The sequence below is a fragment of the Haliotis cracherodii genome, unplaced genomic scaffold, assembly GCF_022045235.1.
Source record: "Haliotis cracherodii isolate W230 unplaced genomic scaffold, xgHalCrac1.p SCAF_7, whole genome shotgun sequence".
Taxonomy (NCBI): Eukaryota; Metazoa; Mollusca; class Gastropoda; order Lepetellida; family Haliotidae; genus Haliotis; species Haliotis cracherodii.
The window spans coordinates 29,103,691-29,115,567 of record NW_027266330.1 but is presented as its reverse complement, the minus strand read 5'-3'; the positions used below and the strand labels follow the sequence as shown (position 1 = coordinate 29,115,567).

Genomic DNA, 11,877 nt, shown 5'->3' with positions numbered 1-11,877 from the left:
GATTTTCATTTATTTTTGTAGACACTTTTACATGTTTTGTGACCAAAATTACATACAATCCGTCAGCGTAAAACACATATTGAAGATAATTTCTTAAATTATATCATAATGTAAGAAATCTGGTTGTTGATGTAAACAAAGATGGCGTCCAGGCTAATTATGGCAAAGATAACAGTAAACGATTTGATGGCAACTTAAGCAGAAGAAAGTACACTTTACAACCTTTAAATACAGTTAATGCTTTCTGTGTGGAAGCTATCCTTGGACAACTACAGGAACCACGATACAGAATCAGGATTGAACCGGAAACAGCCTCATCGGCTGCGTCCACCGATTTGCCTCGAGTGCGTGCGTGCTTGCGTGCTTGCGTGCGTGGGTCCGTCCGTCCGTCCGTCCGTGCGTGCGTCCGTGCGTGCGTGCGTGCGTGCGTGCGTGCGTGCGTGCGTGCGTGCGTGCGTGCGTGGATATATGTACTTAATGATTTAGTGGTATTTTTCTGCCGGAAAAAGAAAGTGAAAACACGCTAAAGAAAACTGAACACAGTGAAAATCTACCAAAGTTCAAAATGTTTCAAAGCGACGTTGCACAATTCTGGATTCTGATTCCGAATAACTAACGTGATTATAAATATTCCACATTCATACATACATACACCAAGTGGTATGCATGACTGACTTTGTTTAAGGTTTGAAAACTTTAAAACTTTCGAGTGAGCCGTCAACGCATGTTACCTTCACCTCATCTTCTCGCACTAGCACTCAAAATTGTTTACTTGCATTTGCAAGTTGTTTTTTTGTACGTGTAGCTGATACAAATATACTACATTTAAATGGCAAAAGGGAACTATTTGACACAATCCGGTGTGTCGTGAACAGGTCGCTTGTTTTCTGTTGCGTAGGGACACATCTCTGAATAATGTCTTGAGATGTTTGTACAATATTTGATCATGGGTAAGGAAGAGAACAACCCACTCAAAGCTAGGAATGATAAGGTTCATCGTTCCCTCGGGAATCGATACTACAGATCCCTCGTTCCCGACGCTCACTCGAGGTCTATGGCATTAATTTCCTTGAGAAAGATAAACCATAATTCCTCGTAGATCGTTACTTATTCTCATAATCTGCAAAACATACCGTGAAAGGTATCTCTGGCTATTGAAGAAAAGTACATGCTGCATGAAATGTAAAGTGAATGTCACCATGATTTCATTACTTTCAGATATTGTACTGAATAAGGCAGAGAACATTATGCTGAGAAAGCCGCGTAAAATGCCTCCAACATTGTGAATCCCTTCTGGCAGGGAGATCTTCAGGGGTGGTATGCTATCAATAGCATCTCAGTTACAAGTGCCGATTACTTGTCTTATGGTGAGTCTCCGTGTTTCTGAAATTGTAATCTTGATATCAACATCTGCCCCACGTCAGCACAAAAGTTGTAATTTTATGTGTACCTGCAGTGTAAATACTGAAAACGGATAATCGAGTCTGAACTACACAATCCACTGACTGATATCATGAGCATAGATTCATGGAATTGGGATACGATGACATGCATTAACCATGTCAGCGAGCCTGACAACCCGCTCCCGTCAGTCGCCTCCTACGACAAACATGCATATGGCTTGCTGAAGACCAAATCTTCAGGGGTGCGATGGTCATGATGTCAATAACAGGAATGTCTTGTCCAGAATCGATCATGTACGGACCGTCGTCACATACCTAGCGACATTATTGCGGAGTGCGGCATTCAAGAATGAACAAACAATGATGTAACCATCTTACATTTATTTAAACAGGGATGAGTGATTTGTTGAGTTATGAAGTCACTGAATTACTGAGTCTGACCATTTTGACCTGACTGGACACACTACCTATAATATGAAAAATATTGTATCAAACAGAGGCATACTTGGGAAGTGCGAACGTGGGCGTGTCTGCTGATGACCATAGACTGCCCAGATGTGGAAATCTTTGTCTGCGGCCAGTGTCCAGCATCTGCTGGTCCAGGAGAAACCTTCACGTTCAACTGTTCCCACCCACGACCGGTCAGATTCGTGAAGATCTGGAGACACTTAACTGGTTATCTAGCTGTTTCGACAGTTGAGGTTGAAGGCACGCCAACAACACAACGTGGTAATATACCTTCTCACTTGGGGAAACCATCTGGCAATATGTCATCCATCCTTCCACAGCCACGGAGCTGCCATAACTGTGTATTTATTAAATTAGATGCCAGAAACTGTCAAACCTATTATCTTTTCAGGCAGATATCTCACTAAAGCTATTTATCAATTATTTATATTTAAATCCACCCCACCTGGGAAAGAATTGATATTCATCAACCTGTGCTTGTTGTAAAAGGGCGAATAGCGTTATTGGTTGGTCAGGTTCGCTGACATGGTTAATACATGTCATTGTATTGCAATTGAGTAGATCGATGCTCATAACGTTACTCATTGGAATGTCTGGCCCAGACTTGATTATTGACAGACAACCATGAAATAGCTGGAATATTGCGGCGTAAAACAAACAAAGAAACAAAGAATCAAACATTAGAATAGCTTCCAACTTTGTTGCTTTTAAGATCGGAGCCATTTCATTCATATAAGATGGCATGTTTTTGTTGACGATTAAGTAGCTATTGTATTTTAATTATCTGAGCTTCGAAATTTGCTTCTTTTACAAATGGCGATCCGTGTTGATTTCAGGAACCAAGTACCAAAAAGTGATGAATACTAAGGTTCAAACACCGATGACATCTCTCACGGTTGCTTCCGCCAATGAATGCGGTTACCAGTGTCACGTGTTCCAGCCTTGCCTGAGTTTCAGCTACAACCCAACAGCTGCTCCCAACTGTCTCCTGACATCCAACCCAGAAGATGCAGCAGCAGCAGCAGCCGGCTCGACCAAATACACCATCGAGAAGTGTTCCAGCAACATCACCTGTCTCCTGACTGACCAGTTCAATTAATACCAGATCCAGTATTTGTTCTGCAGATGTGACATACTGGGGCGTGTCAACGACATGATGAGCGAACAAAAGCATCAATATCAATACGTTCTTCTCTGTTTTAGAACTTCGGAGTACATTGTAAAAATAATACCTTTTCAGATCATCTCGAGCTATCTGTACTGAAGACTTGGTGTTTAACTGCTATTTTTATGTAGTATTCCTTCATAAAGGCAGGTATGTGAATGCCAATTCTTCCTGTATCATACCACTGCCTTTTCGGTTACTATTATGTCAGAAATTATAGTGTCCTCATCAAATTACGAACGATTTCTCAATTTACCAAGACAATTGTCACTCGACGTTGCCAGTTTAATTGATGTGGAAGTAAACTGGTCATTTAGGTTAGGGGCCGACCATTTGATACACTGGAGGAAAAGGGAAATTGTCCCAGAAAATGCTTGAAACAAATATTTATGCTTCAGATTGTTGACAAACAATTGTCAGACACAAAACACAGAGCACGTTCGTCAAACGATGATCAGCTGATACAGTGTTAGTATTATAGTATTAACCAGCTGTGTGGATGAGTGGGATTAGCTGAATACACGCCAATGACTTTAATTATTCACTTTCAACAAGAGTGTGATCATGGACTTTAAACCCACCACAACGATCCTCACCTGACGTATGTAGGTGTTTAGTGTCACAAAGGGTCCACACAGTCAGTGGTATTGTTTCAAGATTTTGTAACCTCCGTCTTCTCCGGAGGAAATCGAACAAAACATTTCGATATCCCCTGAAACGATCATATGTTATTCAACAAATGCAACGTGCATCATTTAGAATAATGACTGACTCACTAACAAACGGGCTGACGGACAGATAGACAGATGACTCAAATGAAACAGATTTATACAAGCCGCTATATCCCAAATAGAAACTGTAGAGAAGAAATAGTTGAATCATCAAGAAAACAAAACATGTCAATGTGCGCAGAAAGGCTGCTAGCATCACCCGTTTAAGATAAGAGAACAATGGGAAATCGCTGATAAATGAAGTAAAGAAGTCATCGCAGTGTGACAATACATGACAGAAGCGCACACTTGGCAAATACTTGGCACTATTAGGTGAGGGGTCACCCATGATAATTATCCCATATAATCAGTTAGTGTGATTTCAAGATCGTTACGGTGTTTGCCACAATCGATAGAGAGCGTCACGTATTACACATGGTATCAAAGGATAAAGTCAGATCTTTGTCAACCCTGAGTTTACACAGACGATTAAGTGATCAAACTGAGGGAGGGAGGGAGGGAGCTGGGTTGGGTTGGATTTTACACCATTTAATACCACTGAGAAATATTTCGGTTTGATGTAGAGAGTTAGCCTGAAGTGATGCACATTCAGACGTCTACCACTTTGGTGAAACCCGCGAGCACGAAAATGGCGCTGGAAAACAGAAACACAATCAGGACGAACCGGGATTCGAACCTTCAATCACACCGGCAAACATCTTAAGTTTGTGGCACCTCAAAAGGACGCAACTCTGCAATGCGATGCCTCCTGCTCAAACGGTAGAAAAAGGTAGCTGCCCAGTGACTCATGACGACGACCCCTAATCCCAAACGAATCAGAACTGACTTTGCACTGTGTCACAGCTTCAGGCAGTCGTGTCGCCATTTCGGCGACTGTTTTAAAGTGGACACTTTCTTTTGGCCGTTAAAGAAGTACTCATGTGCTTTATTTGTTGCATCAATTTACCTTTGTTGTGTGACTTGGCCATTTAAGGCCTTTTGTTTTAAGATGCCATCCTTAAACAAGTACCAATATTGGAGATACATGCCGTGGGTTGAGAATAGTGGCGTGCTCTAAGAAAACATAGAATATTGTTTTTTAACTGTTCATGGTATGCAAGGTATAGATACCTTATAAGAAACGACAATGCCTCCTCTTCAGAGCTATTTTCCATTCTTGTTTAGGACTGATCAAGGTCAAAGAAGAAGATGAACGGAAAAGGCAGTTTTCAAAAAGGCTTGCATATGTGTCGATCTCAAAACTTCCTATTCTCGGCGATGATGAAGTTTGTTGTTTGTTTTTTAACGCCGCACTCAACAATATTCCAGCTACATGACGACGGTCTGTTAATATTCGAGTCTGGACCAGACTATGCTAGTGATCCAGTGATTGGCATCATGAGTATCGATCCATGCAATTGCGATCGATGACATGCATGAACCAAGTCAGCGAGCCTGATCACCCGATCCCGTTAGTCGTCTTTTACGACAAGCATAGTCGCATTTTACGGCAAGTATGGGTTGCTGAAGACCTATTCCGCCCCGAATTCTAACGGGTCCGATGATGAATAAGAATTATGTGTGTGACACATAGTGAATATATTTGAATAAGGAGCTGGCTTCATTGTACGACAGACCAAACATATGTAGACTAATACTTCTATGCCATGAAAACATATCCTTTGTCATCTGTTTTGCAACGTGACGTACTAATTGCTTTCAAAGACAAGGATACATGTTCAATTGCTGTAAGCAATATTCTATTTGTATCCGACTGCTTGTTTCTATTTGAGGCTGAAACCAGTGGTTGATGTAATGAGCAACGTCGGGTACGATGACTCGCAATCAACCATGTCACCTAACCTAGGCGATCGTAGATCTGCGACTAGTCGTAATAGTGACTTCTCGCCAGAGCGGCATTTGAAGATACAGATCTTCTCGCTCAAGAGACATGCGGAATGCCTTTGTAGACGTGTCAGTTCTTACAGCCATAGTTGAGCATACGGCAGTCATACCGCTACGGTCTCTTTGTGAAATAAGGCCCTTACCACCCGATATAACCCCACCTCTTACGAGAAGCAAAGATTGATTGAGTATGGTTTTACGCCGCTTTTAGCAATATTTCAGCTTTATCACGGCAGGGAACACCAAAAATGGGCTCACATATTGTGCCCATGTGGGGAATCGAACCCGGATCTTCGGTGTGACGAGCGAACGCTTTAACCACTAGGCTATCCGACCGCCCCAAGGAGCTAAAGAGACTGCAGCTTTAATTCAACCGATGCCGGGTGATGCAAATAAGAAGATGAGTAATTCACTTCCTTTCGTGACATTTTATTCATGATAGATGTCACATTGACATTTACAGAAGTGTTTTTTTTTTACTTTTCGTTACGTATGTACGATGCAAAATTAACAGGATATGAAGTTTATTCAAAAGCACAATCATACACAAACTGTACGCATGTCACATCTACGTTGAAAACCATGATTTAGCCCGAATATATCGTGGACAAATAACGGTAAACGAATAACTGTCTTGCTTAATGTCAAGGCTTTCTCAATGGACGGCACTGTGAAGGACATGTCCACATGCAAGTGTCAGGTGTTTGATGATGTCAGTGCATTCCAGTGTGACGTCATCTCTTTTCACTGCTGTACGAGTAAGCGGGGAAAGGGTGTTACCGCTGGTTTTAACAAAAAATAGATGAAGCACACGTCATGCCTCTTTGGGTGATAAAGAGTTGTTAAAGCCTAGGGCAAAACAAGGACCAAACATTTCCAAGTACATTATGCGGACCTCCATTAGAGCCTACACATTAATACCTGCAAATCGGAAATAATTAACTCAATGTTATTCCTCTATTTGATCAACTACAAAAAACTGTTTTGTTTGTGTGTTGTTTAACGCCGCACTCAGCAATATTTCAACTATATGACGGCAGTCTGTAAAGCATCTAGTCTGGACCAGACAATCCAGTGATTTATATCACCATCGATTCACACAAAATCGGATACGATGACATGCATCAACCAAGTCAGCGAACCTGACCACCCGATCCCGTTAGTCGCCTCTTACGACAAGCATGGTTTACTGAAGACCTGTTCTAACCCGGATCTTCACAGGTCCTACAACGAACTGACAACTTATTGGTTTAGAAAGAATTATAGATAGCACGTTGATCTACTTAAAAGAACTGACGACAACGAAAAAGATACAACTAAATGACACTAACAAGAATCAGACAATTTACTGAACAAAGAACTGACAACGTCTTCATCTATAACTAAAAACAGACAACTAATTAATTCACAACAAAAACATAAACGTTGTATGTCTCCTACACAGACGAGACTTGCAGATTTACTTCAAAGAGGTGACGACTTGTTGATATGCTACAAGATAACATGTCGACCCACAAAGGACTATTTACTCCGCTACAAATATCTAACAACTCTTTTACTACTAGATATACTTGATAGTGTTATTCATCTATTGAAAGAACTGGCGCCTTATTGACCTGTCTTTACTTGCCTTATACGGCAACTGAAGACACCTTAATGAATTTATTATGCCGAAAAGTTTACACTATCTGGTATCAATATCGCACATCTCATGTCAAAATGAAAACTTTCAACCTTAGACTTAAGGGCTAAAGGAAGATTACTCTTCAAAGCTCAGAGGCCAAACCTTATTCATATGTTTAACTTTATATAATCTTTATTAAAGTCACGAACGTGATCCAAAAAAACCCATTAACGTCCTTGCAGATTAAAATTAATGATATTACAACACAAAACTGTGTCGAATAACGAATTTCTGTACCAGAATTTCCATGTGAAATATGTGAGGTGGGTGTTGTAAAATCCAAAATGGCTGTTACTGACGGTATACGGGCTCATATGGGGTCTGTAGTTCTGCTCTCTGATTGGTCAGTCTCACTTTGAGGCATAATAAAGACGATAACGTACCTACAGTTCTTATATTGTCCAGATGAACGAGTGCATGACAGAGAAAGCTAAATCAGAATTATGTATTACTGTGAAATACGAAATAACGAACACGCATATAACGAACTGACGGATGTACTGTATAATTATACTTTAGTGATATAACCTTTCAGAATTGTGTGCATACGGAAGTGGCGGTTTGGGCCAAACTGGATACGGTGAATTGTTTGATAGACATTACAGTAAACTACGTTTATAACGAACACGCTTATAACGAACTGACGGATGTACTGTATATACTTTAGTGATATAACCTTTCAGAATAGTGTGCATTCGGAAGAGACGATTTCGGCCAAACAGGATACGGTGAATTGTTTGATAGGCATTACAGTAAACTACGTTTATAACGAACACGCTTATAACGAACTGACGGATAAACTGTTTATACTTTAGTGATATAACCTTGCAGATTTGTGTGCATTCGGAAAAGGCGGTTTCGGCCAAACTTGACACGGTGATTTGTGTGATAGACATTACTTAGAAGTTGACGGATGACAAACCAGACAAAGTTTATGGATAACAACTTCTTTAATTTATGTAAAGGCGACGTTTCGGTATAGATCGGTGGATACGGTGGTTTCACCGTTTCGAGTTAATACACAACACTGAGATGGAATGGCGACATGTAGATTCATACGATGAGCACCTGGTGCAGTTTGATACAATGCACGTGTTGTAAGCATTATGCTGCTGTTGTTGTCACTTCAAGGGACCTGACTGCTGTTCCCGAGGATACAGAGATGTGCTCCACTCTCAGCGAGGGGGACGCGGAGGGGAAGTCCGATACCATCTTTCCGCCGACATATATCTGGAAACAGTGCAAGATAGGACACTCACATTAACAGGGAATAATAACTTTCTTTGTTTGTTTGTTTGGGCGACGCACTAACCAATAATCCAGCTATGCGACGGGGGTCTATAAAGATGCGACTCTGGACCAGACGATCCAATTGACATTGTGAACAACGATCCACGCCGTCAGGGTATGATGAATCACTAGCAACCAATCCAGTTGTTTGCCTCTTATGACAAGCATAAGTTGTTTGGTCCAATTCTAACCTGGAATTCCCAAGTGATAATTTAAAAAGGTAAACAATTGATTAACTCAGCTCTGTGGCATGTTCTTTATCTTTACCTACTTTACTTTACCTACCTACACAATGAGCAATATTTTCTGTCACGGCGGAATGTGAATGATCGAATCTGGACCAGATATTACCAGCAAAGTGCCACGCTGTCGAGTCTGATCTCCCACAATCTCATAAAAATCAGATCTTAGTTCTCGCTACCGCTAAACAAAGATCTGAGAACACCCCATTACTGGTCATGGCAGACCGACCTTGCGCGAACTTTGACCGACCAATGGAATGACTGACAAGAAGTCGATATTAGCCAATCAGATGGCAGCTTTCTCGTGCTTTACGCACTAATTTTATATTGGCGACTACGCTTCGAAACATAATTTGACAAATTCTCGATTACCTAATTTGAAACCTGAACAAAAGAACATTCTTGAATGGCTAATAGATGGTCTACATTGTATGGATTCAATCGCTAAGCCCTTAACTATCGTAAAGTTTTCGAGGTTGCATGAATAGAAATCACATTCCGACTGTCACTTTAATGATCTGGTAAGCGACGCTCTGATTGGATGGATGAAAGGTCGTTCTGACGTGACCCCTAATGGGTGAGTGAGTGAGTTTAGTTTTACGCCGCTTTTAGCAATATTCCAGCAACATCACGGCGGGGGACACCAGAAATGGGCGCACACATTGTACCCATGTCGGGATTCGAACCCTGGTCTTCGGCGTGACGAGCAAACGCTTTAACCACTAGGCTACCCGACCGCCCCGACCCCTAAAGTGATGTCCTCAGATCTTTGTTAAGCGGTAGCGAGAACTGAGATCTGATTTATAATGAGATTGGATCTCCCGTTTAATTTTTGAATTTATCCACAGTGGGCACGTGCAGTACGATCTGTGCACGGGCACACGACCTGACAAGCATCACCATAGTAACCCTTTTTTTCGCCCAGAGCCGTAATGTGCAGTCTACAGTTCAGCGCCGTTCCGTAGAAGTCATTTTTTTTGTAAAATAAAATAAGTTTTAGAATGTTTTCTAGTATCTTGGTTTTAATTCCCTAATCCCTGCTACCGAGGGTTTTACAATCCCCACCAGAAACGAAGAGGAGCGATTTAAGGTGTACATAGCCTACGGATGACCTAATTTTGTTATGAAAGGAATAATCGAGACTTAAAAGAGATTTTATATAAATATCATAAGCTTATGTTATGACCTTTTAATATCCTGCATCCGACATATGGTGTCGCATTGATAATATTTTATACCTGACAAAGGAAAATACAAAAACATGAAAAATATATATCGTATTCGCAGCAATAATCGTCTCGCACGATTAGAAATTTGACAATTGGGGGCGCGTTTTAAATGCACAAATAACAAGTCAAATTTGATCTCATAGATAGACCGTTACTGGGCAAACTTTGTTCTACCGACAATGAAAGTAACACAGTTGCGATAATAGTCACAGTGCTTTTGTTTACATACACCTTCTACTGTGCTGTCTTTCAAAGAAATATGCAATAAACATAAGAAAATAAGTACTATTATGCTAATTTTCGGTCGTTTATAAAGATTTGTTCCAGATTTTGTTAAGATGGTGGCCAGTGGGAGCTTATTGGATCAGTGCGTTTAATACGGCGAAAATAACTTATATATGCATAGCAACCAAACGAAGGTGTAAACTCTTCTGTTTGTCATCCATCTGTCCCGTAAAGATCCGGGTAGAAAAGGTCTTAAGTAATCCATGCTTGCTGTAAAAGGTAACTATGCTTGTCGTGAGAGGCGACTAACGGGATCGGGTGGTCAGGCTCGGTGACTTGGTGGATGCATGTTATCGTATCCCAATTGCGACTATCGATGCTTATGATGCCAATCATTGTCTGGTCCAGACTCGATTATTCACAGACCGCGGTCATGTAGCTGGAATATTGCTGAATGCGGCGTTAAACAATAAACAAACAAACAAACATCCATCCATCTTGGAAGTGAGAACTTTCCTTCATCCCTACCCTGATTAATTCATAACAATATCGCCTCCGTGGGTTACTTGATAGAGTGTCTTCCCGGAGAACGGAAGGTCGGTGGTTCGATTGCCTGGCCGCGTCATACCAAAATACTTTGAAAGATGGTACTTGTTGTTACACTGTCTGGCGCTCGACCTGAAGGTGATAACACAAGGAATGGTCGGCTCTGGGTCAGTATACCGAGTCTTAGTGGGGTATCCATGACAACCATCGTGGGCTAGCACTTCAAGCCCTTCCTAGTACACCCACATCCTGAGACAAACACCGCACGTCTCTAGATAAGTGCAGCATTCTTGAACGCCATGTTAAACGGCATTTCACCTCAACTTTTCATTATGTTTTTGAAACAAACTACGATCAATGTCCGCAGGAATGGCACTGTCCGGTATTACGAGGTTTCTCTGTACAACATACAACATATCTTACCATGTAGGAATCTTTCAGCACTTTTATGCTTAGTTTGAACGCCACAGGTGCGAGCCCATGACTCGATACTTCCTGCGTCGTCAGTACTGTGCCGTTCAGGACGTTGCTGATAATCAAGGAGTTCCCTACTTGGTCATAGGTGACGAGAACCACTGCCTCTGGACCAGCTACGAGTGCCATGCGGAACCTGGTAAATACAGACGGATAGTTAGAGTGAGTGAGTTGGGTTCAACCACACACTGGGGACACAAGGCACTGAACTCAGGTGAAATTCATGAGCACGGGTATGGTGCTGTCAAACCAATTATCATTATTGGAACCGAATATTGGATTCGAACCCACAACCGTTGAGTCACACTACTGACAAGGGACACAACATTGGAATGTGAACGGCGACACCTTAGACAACTTGGCCACCCGCAACCCCGTATACTATATGCTATGAAGTTGTGTTGAGATCGTGAGAAACACGGGAATAGATCCAGGGGTTAGTGTAGGTTTAGTGAAATGCGAGTCCTGGAGATTTTGAGGATGGAGGTTTGGGTGTGGTTACGGAAAATGAAAATTATATATGCCAGAAAAGAATG

At 41.5% G+C, this 11,877-nt stretch overlaps 1 protein-coding gene and 1 pseudogene across 1 annotated transcript in view; one reads left to right on the top strand and one right to left on the bottom strand.

The window, feature by feature from the left end:
• The first annotated feature begins 1,175 nt into the window (after window positions 1-1,175).
• Window positions 1,176-2,970, top strand: LOC139447078 (uncharacterized; annotated as a pseudogene).
• Window positions 2,971-8,439: 5,469 nt separating this feature from the next.
• Window positions 8,440-11,877, bottom strand: part of LOC139448552 (uncharacterized) — a 67,712-nt gene continuing 64,274 nt past the window's right edge. The window contains exons 47-48 of the mRNA XM_071230118.1: window positions 11,291-11,477; window positions 8,440-8,565 (exon numbers count right to left, since the gene is read on the bottom strand). Coding sequence (XP_071086219.1) covers window positions 8,440-8,565; window positions 11,291-11,477 — 313 coding nt within the window. The remainder of the gene's footprint in view (window positions 8,566-11,290; window positions 11,478-11,877) is intronic.